We start from the raw sequence: 23,110 nt of genomic DNA on the forward strand, positions 1-23,110 counted from the left end.
ACTCAGCTGTTGATGCTGAAATTTCAATTTAAAAAGTGGTTTGCTTTTTTCCCCCTGGTGGATAGAGAAGTTAACATTTCATAAAACTGCCAGCAGGATTAAAAAACCCACAATGTAAGCAGAAAAACATAAAGGGCTTGCCTGACTTCATCAGAGTTCACTGAACAGGGAAGTGATGGGGGAAGAGTGTGAGGCAATGGAATTGTTCCCTGGAAAATACCAGGAGGGGAGTACAGGTGTATCTGAATGTGCTTTGTCAGCTTCTCTAGTGGGTGACAGAAAGAATTCAGAGCTCTGAGAGAGAGCTGGGGGCGGTGAGAGCCCCGAGGGGCAGCTCCTCAGCAGGAGCCTCAGCAAGGCTCTGCAGGGGCTCTTGTTTGAGGGATGGTGACACAGGAGCAGGGAGGTGAGCTGTAACTCAGGGTGCACTGGGGCACAACCCCAGGTTCAGGAGCAGGACCTGACAATGAGGCTGTGTGTGAGCCCAGCTAAGGGAAATGCAGTTTTCCTAAACCTTGTTTAACACAGGCTGCAGCTTTTGGGGGGAATGAGAAGTCCAAGCAGAGCAGGTTTGGCTTTAGGAATCAGGCAGGGAGCTGTGGCTTTCCTCAGGTGCCACAAGTCTTTGTCTCCTGCCCAGGGAGGGCAATATCAAGAGAAGTTAAGTTTTAAGTTTAAGAAGAGTTATTGAGTTATTATTCTATAATAAGAGTATACAAGTTAAGTTTAAGTTTAGGAAGTTAAGTTATTAAGTTTTGGTGAACAAAACTGACTTGAATTTGGACTGGAAACTCATGTGCACCCTGGGCTATAGCACCACAGGATGAAGGTTTTAATTTATTTATTGTTACTGAGAACAAAGCTTGCTAGTTCAGAGCTGTCTGCCAGGCTGTGTAAGAAGGTGGCTTCTCTTGATCAAAGTGTGGTGGCAGATGGAGTTTCCCAAGGTTTCTTAATTTCAGAAATGCAAATGCTGGTTTTTATTTTCTTCTTTTTCTCTTCCCCTTTCAAACACCTTTGAATTCTTGGGTATTCTGTGCCTGTAAGGGTGAGGAACAGCTTGGAAATTAGGGTAAATGAGAGGGTGTTTTCCATATCTGTTTGTCAGCTGGGGGATGCAGTAACTCTCCACTCTGTTAATAAAAGCCTTAAAGCAAATCCATAGGGAGGAGTAAAACTGGTAAAAGTAAGTATATTTCTCCATCTCTTGTGAAGCTTTGCAGAAGCCTCAGTACTGCAAAATATAAAGAATTACTTTTAGTTACACAAGGCTTGTGTATTGCCTTAGAAGTGGTAGTAATGAGAGGAATGTCCACATTGCCTTCCTGTGCAAAAGGGCAGCATGGATGGGCACCAGGTATATTCTTGGGTGCTCTGTTTTGTATTAAATACAGATAATTTTTGGCTTTTATGTGTATAAAATAGCCTAAGATTTTTTGAACAAGAATCTTGCGAGACAAAAATATCTGAGTAAATATTAAATGTAGGTTTTCCCGAGCAAACATTGTAAAGCCAAATTGAACCATTTTTAAAATTATTCTTTCCTGGGATTTTCAGGGATTGGCTCCAGACTCTTCTGTGTTGAGGAACTGTTGGTAGCAAAACAATATTTTTTCTTACATTTTAATTGCTGCTTTTTATTTTTAAAATGCTTCACACTTAATTGTTTTTCTGCTAAATGCTAGTGACCACTTCAGTAGCTGGCAAGATCAGATCATCATGAGTGGATTTTAGGGTCACTGCTGGAAGAAATGAGTCTGTTGGGTTTCCCAAGTCTTGCAGCTTCTGCTGGAATCTGGTTCAGCCTGCAGGTGATTCCAGCCCATGGGCAGGACTGAGCCTTCCCTTGGAGGTGTTCTGTTCATGAGATCACTCTTTGGTACTGCTGGGTAGTAAGAATGAATAATATTCTGTAAAAATGAATAATATTCTGTAGTAATAATGAATAATATTCTGCCCACTCTGATCGTGTACAGGAAGGTTGTTGGCTCATAGTGGGGCACACCAGTTCAGTGGCAGCCAAGGACACTTAGGGGAAGCCACTGAATAATTCTCTTGTGGTGTTTGGCTTTTTGAGAATTCTTGTTTAAGGAAATAGCCAAAAGGAAAAAAATAAGCAAGTTTTACTGCATAAAATGGCACTTGGAGAACTGCAAGCCAGTGTTTGTATCAAATGTGGGGGACTGACACTTGCTATTTGCTGCTTTATTACTGGCAGTGTTCTCTTTTAGGGGATCTGTTGTACAAGATTTTCTTGCCAGGCAGTTTGGATGGCATCCCTGTTTGCAGTAAAACTGGCAATTCTGGGTGCACTTTGTCCAGTGCAATATTCCAAAGCTGACTGTGTGCCCCCATTAGGAGAATAAAGTGGGACAGAGCAACACAACACCTCATCTCTGGTGCTCCCATTGGTGGGGAACCAAAAATCCCATTGCTTCCAGCTGCAGGAGGAGAGAGATTCCTTCAGGTAAGGCTCTGCTGGGACAAAAGCTGACCAAAGCCAAAGCTGTCCTGCCTGACACAGGTCAGGGGAGTCAAGGTGCTGGAGCTGAGCCCCGTGGGACAAAAAGTTTGGAAGCTGAAGACCTCATGATGCAATAGAAATAAATCTAAGCAACGAAGGAACCATCACCAGTCCCAGGAAATGTCAGTGGTTGACACCTGAGGTGATTCCAGTTCAGCCTGGGTTCCTGCACAGTTTGGGGGGTTTGTGTTTGTTCTGCTCTGAAGGAGGACAGTCACACACTCCTGCATGGAGAGTGGGCCAAATAAACTTGCAGAAGACCTGGTGGTGTCTGTGGAAAGCTGCATCCATGTGCTCAGGGTGAGCAGCAGAGGTTCCCTGCCTGCTCTCACAGGGTCAGTGCCCAGCCCTGCTGGGGCAGGTTGGGTAAGGCAAAGCTCGGGCTCTTTGGCAGAAAATCTGACCAAGTGAGCTCTTTAAAGCCTTAAAATGAATTTGGCATCTACCATCCATCCAAAGGGAATGTTTAACAGTGCAAAACTCCTCCACCACTTTGACAGTGAAGCAGTTTAAACCATCCTTTCCCATTCTGGAGGAAGGCTGAAATGGATTTTTTTCTAACAAAAGTAAAAGTTCAGTAAAGCAGATGTTCTTAGTTATCTCCACTGTTTAACATTGGAAGTTATAAGTAGGAATGTTGTGTGCTGCCACTTAAAACCTAAATAATTTGTTTATTTTGAGCATTATTCCCAGGCTGGGGAAGCTTCAACCTTTGTACCTTAAATATTCTTTGAAATTTAATCAGCTTGAAATTCCTAATGAGTGCTAGTTTCATCTTCCCCTGAGAACTGCATTCTGCCTACACTGAAATAATTCACATCACCAGTTGCCTCTTCCTGCACTTTTCTTATAAATCTTTCTAATCTCATACCCAGGAAAGTTGGAGTTTTCTTTATTTTATCATTTGCTGACTGTTTTTTTTAATAAGGCAAGCTCCACTTTCAGAGGTCAGTCAAAGTACCAAAAATGTTTAATTTGATGCCTTGTACAAAGAAGGGAAGTGATTGAACCAGAATGGAATGTCAAAAGGAGTCTGGATGCAGTGGAAAAAAGCATTGCCACCACTGGTTCTTCTGAAGCAGATAGTAAATGCATATATAACTGGAGCTGTGACTGGAGAGCCCTGCCAGGAACATACATGGTGTCTGAATAGTTTTATTCCAGAAGAATGTAGCTGAAAATCAGGCAGATGATTTAATGGCTCCAAGGCACAATGGCTTTGTGCATTATCTGTGTATTTTATGAATTATTCCTAAAATGGAATTCAACTTGAGTCTTTTTTTAATAAATCAAAGTCAAATAACATTTTAAAGGCTTTGTGTGATAAACTCTGTAAAAGAAACACTTTGAATAACTTTGAAAAGTAAAAATAGCTTTGAAAAGTTATTTTTTAGTAAAAATAAAAGTAAAAATAACACTTTGAAAAGTAAAAATACTTTTTACAGTGATGTGGAGAATCCTCCTTTCTCTGCAGCTCCCTGGTTCTACACTTGTCAGCTTTTCCCTGCCCAGGGAGCGCAGCCCTGGGGCAGATGGAGCAGTTCCTGCTGGAGCCCTGGCTCTGCAGGGTGTCCCTGGCTGTCCCTGGCTGTCCCTGGCTGTCCCTGGCTGTCCCCGGGTGTCCCTGGCTGTCCCTGGCTGTCCCTGGGTGCTGGCTCTGCTGTTCCTGCCCCAGGCTCCTGTGCTGGTGGTGCCCGAGTGTCCCTGGGCACAGGGGCAGGGGTGGCATCTCCTGCCTCAGCCCGGGCAGCCCCTGCTCCTGCCCTGCCCTCCTGGAGCGTGGCAGGAGCCACTGCAGTGTCCCAAGGGCACTTCTGTCCCCTGGTGCCACTTGGACCTTGCAGCTTTGGGCACCTTGTGCGGGTTATGGGGCCAGAGGCTGCTGATGCCACTGCCTGCCCTTCACCACTCTGCCTGGCCAGCTCCTACATTTTATCTTAATGTTTTAAAGTGATTCTTGGTTTGTTGTTGCTGTTTTGGGTTTTTATCAGAAATTCAGCCAGGGCTTTGTGCAGGTGGGTTTTGGTGTTGACTTGGTCCTTGTGATAATATGCTATTCCCATTTTTGTGCTTGATTTTGCCAAGTAACTGAGCAAGCTTTTCATTCCTCAAGTAGTCAGAACTTGAGTATAGAATTAAAAATGACTCAGAATTATTCTGGTGTCCCCTTCATTCATAGAAACTAATGCTCACTTATTATTTTAAGCAAATGGTTAAATATCATACCTTTCTTATGATCTGAAGCATTATTTTAATTTAAAAAATCAGGTTTAACATAGATTGTTACCACAAACACCAAACAAAAAGGAAGAAGGGAAACTTCCATGAGCTCTTCTGTGTGCTTGAAGTGGTTTGTTGGTCTCCCACAGGTACTTGGGCGCTGTTTCCTGACAGTGATGCAGGTCCACTTCCAGTTCCTGTCCCAGGCCCTGCAGAAGGTCCAGCCAGTGGCTCACTCCTGCTTTGCTGAAGCTGTAGCTCAGGAGAGGAAGAACATGAGTGGCACTGGAGCCTCAAATATCAGCCCCACAAATGAGCTGGAAGATGCAATAAGATCATGGAGAGGAGCAGCAGAGGTATGGAGGGCTTGCTGTAAGCACAGGGGACTTAGTGAAACCTAAAGCCTGGGTGTCCTAACAAAGGAAAAAATACCTGATTTTAAACACATGCTGCATTTGTTTAAACATGGCACAGTTGGTTTCAGACACTAAAACTCATTTTACTCATGTGATGATTGCCCTGTGTAAAGTTTTCTTTGTGATAGGAGTGAACATAAGGAGCACACACACAATGCAAACAGATTTTTGTTATCAAATAGGGCAGACTATGAGAATTAAAAATACAAACCTCAACAAGTCTTTGTGAAAACAGAGCACATTGATGAAAAATAATCTAGATAATGTCTATTTCTCTCAAATTTTGTGCACAAATTCTCTTCTATACTTTAATGGTAATCTTTGTGGTAATTTTTAATGTTTTTGTCTTCATGCTGTTAAGCTTGATGTTGCTTGATCCATCCATTGTTGGAATGTGACCCATGTTACTTAAATGTGCCACTCTCTGGACCTGTGCTTTCACCAACACCTGTCCCCTGCGGAATCCTTACTTTGCCAGCCCAAACCAGTGCTCTATAAAGACATTTATGAAACCTCAGTTTTATGAGGTTTTCTGCTTTCCCTGGAGCCTGGAGACTGACAGATAGAATGGATTCAGACACAGAGTGTGTGTTTTCCCTAAATCCAGTGGCTTGGAGCATGTGCTTGTGCAGTCTCATTTGGCCCACATGGTTTGTTATTCATCCTGAGTAGAAATCTTGTCAAGGTCTCCATTTACCACTAACATCTGCAAGGTACAGGCAAGCAAATGAATTACATGGATGCAGAGGGATTATTTGTGATTTTTACTGCAGCATAAATTTATTTCACTGGGTAAAATAGGGATTTGGGAGTGCTTTAGGTGCATTGCAGATAATTGTAACAGGTCTAATCCTGGTATAGCTGTACTTCTTTGGCATAAAAGTAATTAATTTTATGTGTAATATACTTAGCTTCTTAAAAATACTGCAGTTTCTAGAAATGCCCTGCAATTGCTATCAAATTTATTTAAACTGTGGGTAAAATTAAACTTGACTTCACAGAATCAAGGGCCTTAACTTTATTTTTTACCTTTTGAGCATCCCACTTCACCTATTTCTGTTTTTCAGAAATACAAAAAACCTGTATTTCAAAATAGTTTTGTACAAGTATTGTACTAATCAAATCCTGTATTAAACACACATGGGGAGGAGAGAGATAAAATACAGATTCTCCATAGTTCCAAAGTAACAACAGGAGAAACTTCTGAATTTTTGATTGACTGAAATGACTGATTTGGAGTATTTGTGCAGGGTACCAGGATTGCATAAGAAAAATATGTGCTTTCTAAATAAATAAAATCTCTCTCATCATTAGACTAATACAAAAAAAATTAATAGAAGGTGGATTTGGAATACTGAAATCTTTGCCAATTTTTTCCTTTGGCGTGGAAGGCAATCCACTGTTTTCCTACAAAATCAGCCTCTCTGGCAGGAGAGCACTGCTGCTCCAGAGTGAAGTTTCAGGTGATGCTTTGGCAGTAGCTCAGAACTGGTTTTGTTCCTTAGGGTTTGCTTTGGGAAATGCAGTAACTCTGTCTGTCAGGTGAGCCCCTGTCTGTCCATTGGCTGTGGTACCAAAGGCCCCAGTTTGGACATCCTGCTTTAGAGGAAGACTCCTTTCTAGACTGGACAATAACCCACATCTATTTGCTTTACCCTGCTCAATGATGTAGGATTTTACAGCTAAAAGTAGATACTTGGCTTATTTCTTGTTTTTCACAATGATACTACACAAAGCTATTTTCTTGCTGTGCTAAGTTGATTTTAGCATTGTGTGGCACTTCTCAAATTGCACCACAGTAGTCACCCATAACTTTATGAGATGTGTCATCCTGTGAACACAGGAGTGCTTGCAGACATGATTTAACATATTTTCTGTTTGTGTTGGAGTTACAAGTCTGTCCTCAGGGAAGCACAGCCATGGTGTGGGCTGTGTAACAGGATCCTGGTCCTGACAGGGAGCTGAAATAGTAACAGAAACAAAGCTGAGCCCAAGTGCTTGCAACACCCATGTGCTGGACAGGTTCCATCACTTCTGCTTCCACAGTGGCAGTAGAAATCCAGTAAGTTAGAATAAAGTCTCCTCCAGGTCCTTTCCCCCAGGTGCTGCTTCTCATCTCCTGTAGAAGATTTTAAAGTCTGTGTGTTTTTTTTGTTCTTTTCTGAAGTTTAATTAAGCCTGACCTGGTTTCATGCTGACCCTCCTCACCCTGGGTTTTTATTTTACATTGCAGGCCACGTCTCGGCTGCGAGAAAGAGGCTGTGATGGATGCTTGGCAGGAATTGAAGTTCAGCAGCTGTTCTGCTCACAGACTGTGGCCATCCCTGAACATCAGCTCAAAGAGCTAAACATGAAAATTGACAGTGCTTTGCAGGTGGTTTTTCAAGTCTGCTGCTTTCATGTGCATGATGTAGTGCAGTCAGTGGGTCAAGGAGTGCAATAGGGAAGGAGTGTGCTCCTGCAGAACTGTGTACCACAGACAGCTCAGAGGTGTTTGGCAATTACAGCTTAGGAGTCTGGCATGATAAATGTGTGTATGCCATAGAACTGGGTGGGGTGAATCCTTGTGCCAGTCCCTGGCTATACCCAGGCACGGTGACTGTGCTGCCTTCCTTGCTGACACACCTGTGCTGTCTCAACTTTCTGTTTCATGGCAGGCTTACAAGGTGGCTCTGGAGAGCTTGGGTCACTGTGAATATGCAATGAAGGCTGGCTTCCACTTGAACCCAAAAGCAATTGAAGCAAGTCTGCAGGTAGGATCTGCTAAACCTGCTCTCTTTCATCCCTCCTCACCTTGCAAAGGGTACTTAAAATACACAAACACTTGGGCCCACGTTAGGATTTTCTAATGTCTTCATTTCTTCTGTTTGATCTGTTCTGCCCTGCAGGGCTGTTGCAGTGAAGCTGAAGCTCAGCAAACAGGAAGGAGACAAACTCCACCTCAGCCCATTCAGTGTGAGCTGCCCACTGTCCCTGTCCAGATTGGAACCCATTTTCTGAAAGGAATCTCCTTCAACGAGTCTGCAGCAGAAAACCTGAAGCTGAAAACGGTAATAACTCCTAATTAACCACACAAATAAGGATGGGAGGAGAAAGAGTAGAATCCATTAAAATGAAGAGAACAACAGTAATAGAGGTTCCATGCCAAGCCTGTGTTTAAAAGTGCCTTTTTTCAGCCTGGCTTCCTGTGGAAACAGGATGTTGATAACATTGTAGGGCTACACCTGTTTCTGATAACATTTTGACCACCTGAGCAATTTTGGTCAAATATGAGAGAAGCACAGACATAACAGGCATAGAGATCTAGGATGCAATGAAGCTTCTGGGAACTTTTTGAAAAGAGATGTGTTAGCTATGAAGAAGTGCAGAGGAAAGTGAGCCCTTACAGATTCCCCAGCCAGTGATGCATTTCAGAGCCTTCATCTTCTTAGGTGCACACGTAAGTCAGCCCAGCCTGGTACTAAGGGAGGTACTTGAAAAAAATACTTTGTAACAGAGCTCCTTTTGATGTCATCCTACAAACTGGAATCAATTTTTAAAAAATAATTTTAAGTTATGGAAAAGTTAATTGTATTTTCAGTATAAACAAATGGAAAATATGTCCATTCAGAAGTAATTTGGGCAATTTTAATCAACACTTTCACTTTTTTTTTAAGATAAACCCAGTTCCTTCCTCCTGAAAGAGTTGAAATAACAAGTTATATTAAGAAATACTCTAATAAGAAATAATATAATAAGAAATAATAAGTGCTCAAAATGGTGCTTTTCTGTTGCCTTTGCAGTGCTTTTTGTAGTTTTGATTAATCTGGTTTGCAGGAATATGAGCAGAAATACTGTTTATGATTTTGGAGCAGTATTGTGTTCCAAAGAGCAGAGACAATCTCCCATATTTCTGTTCTGCAATGGAACTCTCCTGTTATATAAAGAGGTTGCAGAACATTATAGCAGTTTGAAAAGCATGCAGAACAATGAGAAATCCATCTGGAAGCCCTGCTGGTGCCATTTGTGACTGGTGTGCTGGTAGCACAGAGTGTTTATTCTTTTTGCAGCACACAATGCTGCAGCTGATCAAGGAAGCTGGATGCCACAATGGACTCACCCCCCGCGACGACTCCCCCGTCACTGAAGTGCTCAACCAGGTCTGCCCTTCCACGTGGAGAGGAGCCTGCAAAACTGCTGTGCAGCTCTTGTTTGGCCAGGCTGGACTGGTAGGTGACTGCCAATGGCCTCAGGGAAACAGAGAGCTGGGGCTTAGGGAGTTTAGGCACTAATTTGCAGTGTCTTTCTTTGTGTTGCTCTGGTTTTAGTGCTGCAGTTAACTTGATTTGTGAGCAAAGTGTGTCCCTGGACAGTGGGGCTCTGTAGGTGCTGTCCCTGTTTGACAGGAACAGAAGAATGCACCAGGTGCTTCCTGGTCTCCATTTCAAGAGAGAACACAAGAAATGAAACTTCTACTTCATAGAGAAATAGAAATGCTTTCAAATCTATAGATGACCACGTTAAAAAAAACCAAACTAAACAGACCCAAAGACACATCTACCCCCTCTCAAACTGGCTTCAAAAGCTGCCATTTTTTCATTTCCTCTCTGCTTTGACTGGAAGCTGAGTTTCCTGCCCAGCATAAAGTCTCTGGCCCAGGTAATGCTACCTGACCTCTCCAACAGAGGACAGGAGAGTTAAATGCCTGCTGTAGACTGTGTGTTCTTGAGGGGAAGAAAACCAGTGGAATTTACAGTATCTTAGCAGCTGATAAAAATAGATGCTTGGAACATACTCTGATAAGAAAATGCATTTGTGCTCCCATGACTAATGGCTGCACTTGGTGAAGTGTTTGTGCATCACTTGTAGGATTTTTGGACTGCTGTGAGTAGGGGAAAAGGCTGCACCTTCAGCATAGGAAGGGAATGCAAGGATAAAGGTACACTGCAAGGATAAAGGTACACTGCAAGGATAAAGGTACACTGCAGCCTGTGATAGTTTTGTCAAGAATTCTTTGAATTGTCTTTAACCTACAGTGAGTTAAATGCTTCTTGCTGGTTCATTGCTGATTCCTTGTTCAAGGTGATGGGGGACCATGAGGACTTCATAATTAATTTGTGATTAAAGAACCCAAATAGCTGCATATTTTTAAGTCTGTTTTTCAGACAGATCACACAGCTGGTTAGATGACCTAGACCTTCCATCCTAGCAAATTAAACCGTGTGCTTTTAAAAGGTTATCCAGTAATATTGAATTGGAAATGATGAATTGAATTGATAAATTGGAAATGATGAATTTGCCAGATATTTCTACTTTAGCATCCCTTTGATACTAAATATCAGATCTTAGATAGTCCCTTAATAGTAAACACCTGTTAGAGAAGTAGGTTGAAATGACACTGGATTTCAGGTGACTGTTCATATAATGGTGGTATATAATGCATAAAATCAAAGGTGCAGACCCTCAGTGTCAGGACAGCAGTGCCCTGCTGTCAGTCCTTCCTTCACTGGGATACAGGGGCTGAAGGCAGGAGAGGGCAGTGCTTTGGCTGAGAAGTTTTACAGGAGCCATAAGAAGGTGGTGTCTTTGCAGGGACAGAGAAACTGTGGAATAACAGGATTTATCAAATTTCTACTTAGGTGTTTTGAAAGAAAATGGGTATTAAATACTAATAAATACAAGGAGGACTGGAAAAAGGAGAGGGTTAAATGGGATTGTGCCTTCAGCTGCCACAGTTGGGGTAGGATGCTGGGCTCAGCAGTGAGGTCCAGGAAATGAGGCCAGGGAGGAAGGAGATTCTCAGCACCCTTGGGAGTTGCTGTGTGTGAGCAGCTCTGGCTCCTGAGTGTCTGGAGGAGCAGGGCTGGGAGGATGCTGCACCTTCCTCCATTTCCTTTCCAGGGGGTTCAGTGCTGTGCACACCCAAGTCCTGCCCCGGGGGGGTTTCAGGAGTGGCACATTTGGACTCAGGAATTTGGAAATCTGGTGTCCCCCAGTCTGGATAGAACGAGTTAGACCTGCTGCTAATTGGAGCACTGACATTCTTCAGGTTTGTCATCACTTTTGGAGAGTGTCACCATCAAACTTGCTTACACATTCTCCCAAATGGCACTGCTGAGCTATGGAGTTTCACTTGTGCTCAATCCTGAATGTCCCCAGAGATTTTTGCATGAACATCAGGTTCTGAAAGTAGCAGGCTTCTCTCTTCAAAGACACAAAATGAGCTGTGCACATGCCAGAGGACCTGCAAGGCTGCTCTCCTTCATTCTCACTTGGATTTGTTACAGTTCAGAAGGGATGAGGGTTGAGGTTTTTCTTTATAAACTGTGTTCCATTTTTTTTTACAACATCCAGTTATGCTTGCATGTAGCTTCATGCAGTGACAAGAAATTGTACTTTGGGTCTTTAAAGAGTTCTTTGGGTGGAAGGGGGAGAGGAAGCACCTGTAAAACAAGAACAATGCATGTCTGAGGTACAGGAAGCTGCTCTCTAAGCACCACCAGGCGGGGAGGGAGGATGTGTTGATTTTAAGTTTATTTTGTGAAGAAGGCAGATAAATGAGTCATGGCACAGTATTATGTAGGCTTTGGTGTGCTGCTTTCAGATCCTGGGCTCTCTGCATTCATTCAGAATTGTGTGGATCTGTATCTGAAATGCCCAGTTGGAAAAAGCATTACTTGGCAGCCTCACTGCTTTTAACCTGTCTTGTGCCCTTGTGCCTTTTAAGAAGTGACTCATTAAGTGTGGAAAGCACAATGAGTTGTGACTTAGTTTCTTGGTTATTTTGGGCTGTAGTTTTTTAACATCAATAATTTGATGTGCTGATTTTCAGTTCTTACCTTAGCATGTATATAATAAGAATTGCATTTTGAGATTTGGGTCAGCTGATGAAACTGCATGTTTGAATAATGTACATTCAAATAGCTGAATTCAGAGAACGAGCAGAAATAAAATTTCCAATTGGCCTCATGCAAAGAGGTTAACAGATAAAATTCTTTTTTTTTTTGTGCTAGTAGACATAGCAAACACCAACATGCATTGCAGGAGCACTGAATCCCCTAGCAAAGTTTAAATCCCAGATGTCCTGACTGTGACAGATGTTGAGAAATGTGAAGCTTTTTGCAAAGGCAAGAGACAAAGGTTTGTCCTGGGGGAGGAACACCCCAACAAAGCCTGGACCATGGGCACCAACCATGCACCACAGCCAGAACCTGGCACAGGCCTGCACAAATCAGAGTTTTACCTGACCTCAGGTCTGAGTGCACACTGTGTTTGTCTTGGGAGTTGAGAACAATCACTCCTGAGTTCACTTCTCCTGATCACAGTTATGAGGAGTTACCTGTTAACAGTTATTAACTGTTAGCACAGTTATAAATTACCCCTGCAATAGGGCTGAATTGCAGATTACCAAATTAAATACAATTAAACTGTACAAATACCAAGAAAAGATTACTGGAATTGTCCTGTTACAAAATGAGAGGTATTTTCAGGGGTGGATGATGGTGTGGCATTTTGTCACCATGCTTAGGCATGTTTAAAATTGAATAAACCTGAGCAAAGGCTGAGTCAACTGAAGGAAAAAGAAGGCCTTATACTAAAATATTTGAAAGGTGGGAAATAATTATATTCAAGTGTAATTTGATGGTTTTGTTAAAGTGAGAGAGAAAAAACTCAGCATTTTGTTTCACATTTTTTCATACCCAGTAACAGAGACCCAGTTAGCAGCAGGCCCAGTGTAGGTTAGGTGATGGCAACAAAGCCAATAATGTCCCTTGAGGCTGAGTTATAGCAGGGGACTTGTGGCATGTCAAGGATAAATGGTGCGGCTAATCTGCTGGCCACTGAAGCAACAACTGCTGACTGCTGCCAAAAAGCTGCTGTTTCAGCATGACCAAAATAGGAAATTATGGAAATGATCAAAAAGGCCAACCCACACAGCCTGGACAGCAACAGAAAGCGTGAACCAAATATGGAACTTACTATCACTAAATTAAAGGCTAAATGAAGCTGGAGTGAATCCATTCCTCTGCCATTGTCTAAAAAGAAAGGTTCATGACTCAGGGTTGTCTTCAAGGCTTTCCTGTTCATGTCTCCTCATGACATCTGACAGGTGGCTCAGAGTCCAGCAAACTGAACAGTCACTTTTCTTCTCTTGATTTAATCAGGAATTAATAATGGCACAGTTTCATTAGGTAGATAGAGAAATGTTGGTGTGGAATTTTATAACCTTAAAAAGGGGGGGTTGTGTTAGGAGTTTTGAAGTGTTTCTGGCTGGATGTTACTTGTCTATATCATACCATGCACTACAGTGAAATAATTTAAAACATTTTGCTGAGTAGGTGTTTGGGAGCTCTTAAAGTAGTAACTGTGCTAAACTTCTCAAAAATACTGAGAACTACCAGCAGGGAGGAGGAGCAGCTGGTAACAACATTGTGATGCATTACTCCAGGATGGAACTGAGAAGAACTAAGTCCTTGAAATTAGTTTCTGTACTAAACTAATTTTATATTAAAATAGAAGTAAATTTACAATGATTTCATGTGTTGGTTTGGTTTTATTTGTTGTTTTTTTTTTTTGTACCTGTGTAGCGTGACTGGGAGGGGAGATTATTAGAGTTTAACTACAGGTGTGATAAAATAACTAATTCTTAAATGTATTTCCCTTTTATTTTATTTACTAGGTGGTTGTGGACACAGCACAGATTGAAAATAAAGAAGCCTATGCTCCTCAGATAAGTTTAGAAGGATCAAGGATTGTGGTGCAAGTTCCATCAACTTGGTAAATAAAAATCCTGTATTGCAGATTGTGACTGAAATACATGGGGAGAATTGTTACAAATGGAAGAGATAATGTGCACAGTTATGACACAGCTTCCTTAAGTTCCTCTGTCTGGACTGTTGAACACCTCCATTGCTGACAGGCTCCTCTGTAGGAGGCAAGGCAAGAGGGGCAGTGCTGGGGCACTGAGACTTGTAGGAAATGGAAAAGCTTGGTGATAAAAGAGAATGTTTCAAAAATAACAATCTACCAGTACTGGTGTTATGCTCCACCCTGGCAGGTCCCAGCTGGAGCCCAGAGAGGCCAAGAATTGGCTGAGTTAATGTGAGAGCCTTTGCTCTTTCTTCACTGGGCTGTTCTTTGGGTGCTGGTGTGGGCCGTGACCTCGGGGCTCCAAGAGATGCTGTGTCTGCAGTAAAGAATGGTTGATCTGCAGGTTGGGGGGGTTTCTCCCCTTCAAAGCACTGGGAGCAGGAGGCAATGGCAGCTCTTGTCTCTAACTGGGAAGGAGGCACTCTTAGGAGTTTCAGTACAACACATTTGGTTCACTGGACTCCATACAGAGGCAGCCTGTTCCTAATGGGGCTGCTGGCACGGCCAGGGGAGGAGAGCCCCGGTGCTGGGTCCTGGGGGAAGGAAGGAAGGAAGGAAGGAGAGCCCCGGTGCTGGGTCCTGGGGGAAGGAAGGAAGGAGGGAGAGCCCCAGTGCTGTGTCCTGGGGCAGGGAAGGAAGGAGGGAGAGCCCCGGTGCTGTGTCCTGGGGGAAGGAAGGAAGGAGAGCCCCGGTGCTGTGTCCTGGGGGAAGGAAGGAAGGAGAGCCCCGGTGCTGTGTCCTGGGGGAAGGGAGGAAAGGAAGGAATGTGTGTGTGCATGCATGTATGCTGTATGACCTGGTGCTGTGTCCGAAGGAAAGGAAAAAGGAAAGGAAAGGAATGTGTGCATACGTGTATGGTGCTGTTTGCCGGGGAAAGGAAGAAGGGAAGGAGTGTCCCGAGGGGAGGGGAGGGGAACAAGGAAGGAGTGAGTGTGTGTTTGTGTGTGTCTGTGTGTGTGTCTGTCTGTCTGTCCGTGTGTCCGTGTCCCGAGCTCCGGGATGTCCCCGCTGTCCGTGGCTCGCGGTTGGGGGCAGCGCCGCCTGCTGGCGCTGGGCGGTACCGCGGGGGGCGCGTCCCGAGCCCCGGTGGCGCTCAGGGACCCCCGGCCCACGCTGGGGGATGTGTGAGCCATCGCTGAGAGGTGTGAGCCATCATTGGGATGTGTGAGCCATGGCTGGGATGTGTGAGCCATGGCTGGGATGTGTGAGCCATCACTGGGATGTGTGAGCCATGGCTGGGATGTGTGAGCCATGGCTGGGATGTGTGAGCCATGGCTGGGATGTGTGAGCCATCACTCCCCATGCTGGGGGATGTGTGAGCCATGGCTGGGATGTGTGAGCCATCACTGGGATGTGTGAGCCATGGCTGGGATGTGTGAGCCATCACTCCCCATGCTGGGGGATGTGTGAGCCATAGCTGGGATGTGTGAGCCATGGCTGGGGGTGTGTGAGCCATCACTGGGGTGTGTGAGCCATGGCTGGGATGTGTGAGCCATGGCTGGGGGTGTGTGAGCCATGGCTGGGATGTGTGAGCCATCACTGGGATGTGTGAGCCATCACTGGGGTGTGTGAGCCATGGCTGGGATGTGTGAGCCATCACTGGGATGTGTGAGCCATCACTGGGATGTGTGAGCCATGGCTGGGATGTGTGAGCCATCACTCCCCATGCTGGGGGATGTGTGAGCCATCACTGGGATGTGTGAGCCATCATTGGGATGTGTGAGCCATGGCTGGGATGTGTGAGCCATGGCTGGGATGTGTGAGCCATGGCTGGGATGTGTGAGCCATGGCTGGGGTGTGTGAGCCATCACTCCCCATGCTGGGGGATGTGTGAGCCATGGCTGGGATGTGTGAGCCATCATTGGGGTGTGTGAGCCATCACTCCCCATGCTGGGGGATGTGTGAGCCATCACTGAGAGGTGTGAGCCATCATTGGGATGTGTGAGCCATGGCTGGGATGTGTGAGCCATCACTGGGACGTGTGAGCCATGGCTGGGATGTGTGAGCCATGGCTGGGGTGTGTGAGCCATCACTCCTCATGCTGGGGCATGTGTGAGCCATCACGGGAGGTTCGGAGCCGTCACTGTGCAGACCCTGCCCCGCTCAGGCTCCTGGCGTGTGTGGGGCTGTGTCAGGCTCCTGCCCTGTTCCAGAAAGGTTTGCTGTGTGTTCTGTGTTTGTTGCTGTGCCTGTTGAAGAGCTCTTGTCAGTGATGATTTCAGTACACTGTACTGCTGAACCTCACAGTTAGGTTAGCTCTGCTCCACAGCAAGCAGAGCTAGAATGCCCCAGTAACCACCAGGCATTCCCAGGTCGTTCTGCAGGAGTGCAGCAATTGGCCTTCAGTATTCTGACTGATGTGGTAGAATTGTTTAGTGTAAAAAAATAAGCATTTTGATTTCTGATTTAAACTTGATGATAACAGGTGTCTGAAAGAAGATCCAGCAACAATGTCTTTGCTACAGAGGAGTCTGGATCCAGAGAAGACTTTGGGGCTGGTGGATGTGCTCTATACTGCTGTGTTTGATATACACAGGTGGAAGGAAGGAAGGTACATCTCTTTTCTAGTTCAAACTAAGCTGTTGTTGTTGAATACTTTGTGCTGAGGGGTTTGACAGTGCCATTTCATCAGAAGGGGAAAACAGGAGTCAGACTGAGAGTGAGACACTTAATCCCCACAGATGCCTTCTGGGTACATCCAGAGATACAGGAGACTGCTTAAAACCAAACTAGCAGCATATCTAAGGGTTTAAAAGTATTTGCTTCTCTCTTACAAAAGTACTTCATTTACATTAAATTGGTCTCCATTGAGGTCTTGAAGCACAACTAAAATTTAAGGAGTGGAAAGTATTGCAAATATGAAGAATAATTTGCTTTGTTACCATAAGAAATAGCTGGTGGACTTGGCAGTCTTTGGTGTTGTTTCTTTCTTGAGCTATTACTGAAATACACGTTTTCCCCAAAGTCCAAACCCAGTTATGTATTAGGTGGTTTGATATACATGTTTTTTGTTGATGCAGGGAGCAAGCTTTGCCTTGTATTCAGATCCAGTTACAGCGTGAAATCTCAGAATTTGGGAGCCAGGTTGACATGCCACCGGGGAATGGAAGCAAATCTTCAGGGGGTCTGCAAAAGACATTCTCCAAACTGACTTCACGGTTTACAAAAAAAACTTCCTGCGCTAGTACAAGTAACACAGGAAGTTACTCAATCCCCAATACACCTTCCAAAAACGTCTTCATAAGTTCCAGCTCAGAGGAGAAAGCTAAAATGCCCACGAGCATGGACGCACGGCTGCAGAACATCCTGAACATGGGGAGCTTCCCTCGGAGCGCGGATGCCCTGCAGGCAGCGCAGAGCACGAGCAACCCGCTGGCCAACGGCTTCCTCGTGGAGAGACGGGACAGCTTCTTCAAACCAGATGATGGCAAGGATGACAAAGGTATGAATTTACCAACTGACCAAGAAATGCAGGATGTTATAGATTTCTTGTCTGGTTTTAACATGGGCAAATCCCAGCAGACTTCTCCGCTGGTGAAAAGAAGGAACTCTGTTGCATCCTCTACAGCAGCAGAACAGAAGTCGGGAGCAGTTCAACAGCAGCCACAGTCTGTGTCTCACACCCCGCTGCACCCTCCTCAGCAAGGCTTGTCCCAGCAGCAGTCCCAAAAGCAGCAAATGCAGTATTACCAACACCTGCTTCAACCTATTGGACCACAGCAACGTGTACCTGCCAAATGGCTCAGTAACTCTTCACAGCAGCAAGCTCCAGCTGTTGGAGCTGGGTTGTCTCATATAAATCAATGGAACAATCCTGGTTTTTCAGATTTAAGCTCTGATTTGTACAGCTTGGGTCTTGTGAGCAGCTATATGGACAATATGATGGCAGAGATGTTAGGACAGAAACCACAAGGACCTAGAAACAACACGTGGCCAAATCGTGACCAAACTGATGGAGTGTTTGGGATGCTGGGAGAAATCCTGCCTTTTGACCCTGCAGGTGTGTGTCTTTTCCTTTATTATGCTTTTTGTAAGGGCTCTTTGTTAAAGAATACTGTGACTATTGCTGGCAATATCTGTCATTTCCCTGTGCTGCCCACTGGATGTAAGGGTGCTGACCAGTGCGAGCAGGGATTTGTGTGTGTGCTAATTTGCTTTTTTAACAGGAGGTGATCTTAAAACTCTCATTAATAAGTAAGCATGGGAACCAATTCCTTGTTTCTTGTCCCAGTTGTGGTAGTCTGACCTTTCCTATGTGGAGCACACCAGAGTACTGAAAACATACTTACAGATGATGTTTGTTCTTCCTATACTTAGTTTGTAAAATTGTTTAAAACAAACTCTTGAACTCAGGTGTGTTCCCTCTCCTCAAAATTATTCTTCCTGTAACCTGGAGGTACAGCTGGGTTACATCTTTCCCATATCCCCACATTTTCCCTGCATTGCTCCCCAATTCCCTGGGAGTCAAACTGGTTCCTGTTCCACAGCTGTAGGTTCTGCAGTGAAAAGTTTGGATGTCAAAGGATTAGAGACTAAAGAGCAAGTGCCATGAGGTTTGCCACATGTGTTTGGACCACCAATAAATTGTAAATACAGATTAATTAAGATAAAATTTTAGAGTCATAAATATCTCCAGACTAAGAAATTGACTGTGGAATTTAAGAGGAGATGAATCCCCATGTGGGTCATTGACTTGAGAGCTGGACTTGATGATCCTTGTGGGTCTCTTCCAACTCAGAGTATTCTGTGATTGTGAGATTCTGATGGTGGTATTAAGAACAACTTACACAGCTGCTGCCTTGTAAATGTGACTTCTGTTGGCCTGGAACACAGCTGCAGGAATGTTGGAGTGTGCATTTATGGCAGCTGCCTGAGGGAGGAGCAGAGAACAGGGAAACCTTTCATCAAAGCAGGGCTCAGTTTCCCGGGCTCATTTGCACTCGTCTGTGTTTGGAATGTGTGGGTGTCTTAAACCAGCTCCTTTGACTCATAATTATGATAGTTATCTTGTCAACTTCCTTGATTAATTAGTGGAGTTTCTATGGCAAAAGTAGCCACCATAGTTACGTTGTTGCTTAATAACTCTAAGTCTGAATTAGCATCATCTTAGTTAAACAGACTGAGGGTATAGACTTAAGGATTATCACAGCCTCTAAGGAAGGACAAAATTATTCTCAGCAAGCACTAAGTCCATGTGTGTGTGGGGAAAAGAAAGCAGGTATGCAAAGGACTGGTATTCTGAGCATTTAAATCCATTCTCTTTCTGTAGTATTTTCCTTTAGCTGTACAAAAAACTACTTGTGTTGTTCCATTTGATGAATGTCAAGGATGCAGAAGGTGGTACTTGGAGAGGGTGACTTACTCAAGGTCCATAAATGGTGCTCAGTGGATTAGGATACACACTACTGCAGTTGTAGTGATAAGTAAAACCAGAATTTTTCACAGATCTGGCATTTAAAAAACCAAAACCAAACAAAAATCCTTCCAACTGAATACTCTTCCACTAGAAAGAACTTTTCTTCATAGAACTTGCCAGGTTGAGCTGTGGTGTAGAAATTTACATTTTAAGCTTTAGTGTTGTACAAAAAGCTGTAAACCAGAACACTGTTTTTCATTTCCAGGGTTTCCTAGGACTGGACATTTCTCATTTGAAACAAAACACATTACTTTCTTGATAAATACTTTGAGTCTGAAAATGATGTCTCTCTTCAGATGCAAAACTGCTGATTAAGAATTTATAAAATTGAAATTTATGGCTTTTCATGTTAAGGACCTAACTAGTCCCAACAATGTATTTTGTAGTATTTAGTCATCACTAAGAACCTGATGAAGGAATGTTGCAATAAGAACTTCATAATAGAAGGAATGTTGGTAACTCCAATCTTTTGCTATCTGATAAAAACCTGCTCACCTGATGTATTCAGTGAGGTAAAAATTACCACAAGCTTCTATTTTGAATATATCAGCACTTTAGAACTTAATGCTGTCCACAGGTAAAAAAGCCTGGATATCCTTCAGAATCCATCTAGACTCTGTTCTTAGATCTGAGGAACTGTCTGGCTTCCAGCCTCATCTTAAATAGACATAAAAGTATTTCAGAGGGAGAACAAGCACCACTGGGGATGTTTTGTTCCTAGATAGCTCTCAGATAGCCCTTGCTTAGTAAAGGAGGCAGAGAAACAAAGTTTTCTTCACTGTCTATTTAATTTGCATTCAGCAAAACATTGTGGAGGTCTTTTCTGGATGTGTCAAAGGAGAACAAGGAAACATATCCTCTAAAAGCAGGATTGAATGTAGGGAGCTGTCAGATGCAAGGTCTCTGCTTTGTGAGCTGTGCAGGATTGCTGGATGTTCTTCATCTCCATCTCCAGCTGAGACTGGCAAGCCAGCAGCTCAGTGCTTCCCACTGCAATCACTGTGCATGTAGTCTAGACATTTTCCAGAAATCCAGTCAGATTGCCAAGTTTTTTTCTCAGGGAAGAAGAAAAGGCAAAAGAAAGAGAAGCTGTGGAGACTCAGTTAGTGACTCATTATCAGCAGCCTTTTGAATACAGCAATTGCTTGCTCTGATCAATGGAGCATTTGAAACACTTTTGGATTAAGGCTTTTGCTGTGTCTGCTCAAGACTGTGCTTATTCCTTATTGGATACTTGGGACACAAAAAGCATGTTGAGAATAGAAGAATTTTTAAATTACTGTTTTTTTTTCTGTAAATATAATTCTTATTCTGAAATACTTTGTAGTCAGAATCAGAATGTTTCCAGAATTGTCTCATCCTTATAGGACAGAGGCAGTTTTGGTGCTCTGTGTTCTCCTATGATCCAAGCAGGATCACAACATAGCTGGAAACCATGTTGCACTCTGGTATCAGCTACAGTAACTGTTCTGCTCTTTTTCACATGTGTGCATAAATGTGCAGTGTCCATTTCATCAGTGTCTCTGATACTGGACCTTTCAGCATAGACAGGATCATAGTACAAACACGGTTTCCCTGATGGAATGCAAGGTGCAGGTGTACTCCCATGTGATAATTATTATCCACCCTGGATGCTGTGTGTCTCCTCTTTGGAAACATTTCCTGCTCAGAGTTCTCCACTGCTCCATGCAGACCCATGCACTGCTGGCTGCCATTTATCATCAGGGAGGAATTTCTGTGGTGTGGGGTATGGTCAGACCTGAAGCACTGAAGTGCAGCAGAAATAGCCGAGTGTCAGCAATGATTTGTTGTTTCTTTCCTTCAGTTGGCTCTGATCCAGAGTTTGCTCGCTATGTGGCTGGGGTGAACCAGGCTATGCAACAGAAGAGGCAAGCGCAGCACGTCCGGCGCCCGAGCACCGCGCGCAGCAACTGGCCCCTTCCTGATGACCCCCACAAAACCTGGCCCTTCCCTGACTATTTCACAGAGGGGTAAGACACTGCACAGGCTGCATGGTTTATTGTGGAACTTGATTTTGCACCCAGACTTGGCAGAATGTGGGAATACTGGGGTTTTTTTCAGTTGCTGCTGCATCTGTGAAAGTTGCACATCACTGTTCAGAGGAGCAATGTGGCCCTGCCTGCTTTGCTGATCCCAAGGCACTGACATGCCTGATGTCATCCTTAGAGTGGCATGGAGACTGACTGGGACTCCCAACAGAGGAAATAAGGAATCTATAGCACAGATGTATTCAGGAGAGTTTTCTTTGTGTATTTTGAAAACAGCTTTGATGAAAAAGCTTTGATGAAAAAGTTGTGATGAAAAGTGATGCTGTCAAAGTTGTGGTGCCTGATTGAATTCGGTTTTCCAGATTTTAGCCACTTAATCCTGCTACTAAAAGGCAGGTACCTCACAGCAGGTACATTTGTAGTTTTTAATATCTCCCAAATCATAACTATTTACGACACAAGAAGTGTTTCAAGATTCTCTATTTGTCCATAATGTAGGAGCAGTGAGTCTCTAGTGTAAAGCCAGTATGGAAATGTGTTCTAGCTCAGTTTGGCAGTGAAAAAGTCAAGTACTTAATGATTCCAAACCCAAGCATCACTTGTTTCTCCTTCCTGAACAGAAGAGGTGCTTCTAATTGGTATAATTATTGTAGTTAGATAGATATAAAGAGGCTGTAACAGAGCAGTTAATGTGACCACTCAGAACTAGTGAAAGTATTTGTATTACTGGCACATTTTACCACGTGCTGCAATGTTGTGCTCTGAGGTATCACCTGGGACAAAGATTCAGCACAACTGTGCCACATAGTCTGGGCCAGGCACAGTAAATACAAGGACTAATACAATTTCTGTCTTGCAGTGATGTGACAAACAGCTGGTCTGGTACTCAAGGGGACTCTGCCAGCTCAAGTGATGAGACCTCCTCAGCTAACGGAGACAGTTTGTTCTCCATGTTCTCAGGGCCAGACCTTGTTGCTGCTGTAAAGCAGAGGAGGTGAGCAAAATGAACAGACATGGACCACTTTGGAAGATTCCTTTTGTTTATGTGTAATTTCATTTGAGTAGCAAAGGAAATTCCTGGAAATGAGACAAGTCTTCACAAAGATGAGTTTGTGTGCTACACTGGTGATGTGAGCTGTATTAGCAGCTTTCTCCTGGTACAAACCAGCTCTGTGCAAACAGGCAGCCCTTCACTGAGGCTCCCTATGGCTAGGAAAGACCTGATGCTTTCCTTCTTGCATGAGAGTAGCATGAGATGCTGCTTCCTGGAGCTTTGTGAGATCCTCCCTGGTTTTGTGGAGTGCCTGGCTGCAGCTGGGCCGTGCCTGCCGTGGTGGGTTTGGGTGCCTTGGCTGCAGCCCTGTGGCACTGGGAGAAGCTGCTGCTAACCTGGTGTGCACCTCTCAGCTCAGCTGCTTCTGCTGTTCTGGGAGTGGGAAATCCACCCCTGCTTCGTCCTCTGCTTCTCACAGTAGGAAGAGACGGGCAAATTGCCTTTGTAAATAATTTCAGTAATGGAAAAACCAAGCCAGGATTTTCAGCTATGAACAGGCCACTTCTGTCAGTGGTGTGAATTACAGCAATTCTGCTTTTCTAAAGGGCTGGAGGCTCGGTGTCTTTGGAACCTCAGTGATTGCACAGCAGAGGGTAGTCAGAACAATAGTAACAAAAGGCA

At 44.1% G+C, this 23,110-nt stretch overlaps 1 protein-coding gene across 3 annotated transcripts in view; it reads left to right on the forward strand.

The window, feature by feature from the left end:
* Positions 1-23,110, forward strand: part of GARRE1 (granule associated Rac and RHOG effector 1) — a 61,013-nt gene that overhangs the window by 32,108 nt on the left and 5,795 nt on the right. For all 3 annotated transcript variants that reach the window (XM_036390253.2, XM_036390254.2, XM_036390255.2), the window contains exons 3-12: positions 4,894-5,100; positions 7,394-7,534; positions 7,818-7,913; positions 8,049-8,210; positions 9,210-9,368; positions 13,820-13,917; positions 16,436-16,561; positions 17,031-18,010; positions 21,252-21,417; positions 22,295-22,429. In XM_036390253.2, the coding sequence (XP_036246146.1) occupies positions 4,894-5,100; positions 7,394-7,534; positions 7,818-7,913; positions 8,049-8,210; positions 9,210-9,368; positions 13,820-13,917; positions 16,436-16,561; positions 17,031-18,010; positions 21,252-21,417; positions 22,295-22,429 (2,270 nt within the window). The remainder of the gene's footprint in view (positions 1-4,893; positions 5,101-7,393; positions 7,535-7,817; positions 7,914-8,048; positions 8,211-9,209; positions 9,369-13,819; positions 13,918-16,435; positions 16,562-17,030; positions 18,011-21,251; positions 21,418-22,294; positions 22,430-23,110) is intronic.

Source organism: Molothrus ater, chromosome 12 (genome assembly GCF_012460135.2).
Source record: "Molothrus ater isolate BHLD 08-10-18 breed brown headed cowbird chromosome 12, BPBGC_Mater_1.1, whole genome shotgun sequence".
Taxonomy (NCBI): domain Eukaryota; kingdom Metazoa; phylum Chordata; class Aves; order Passeriformes; family Icteridae; genus Molothrus; species Molothrus ater.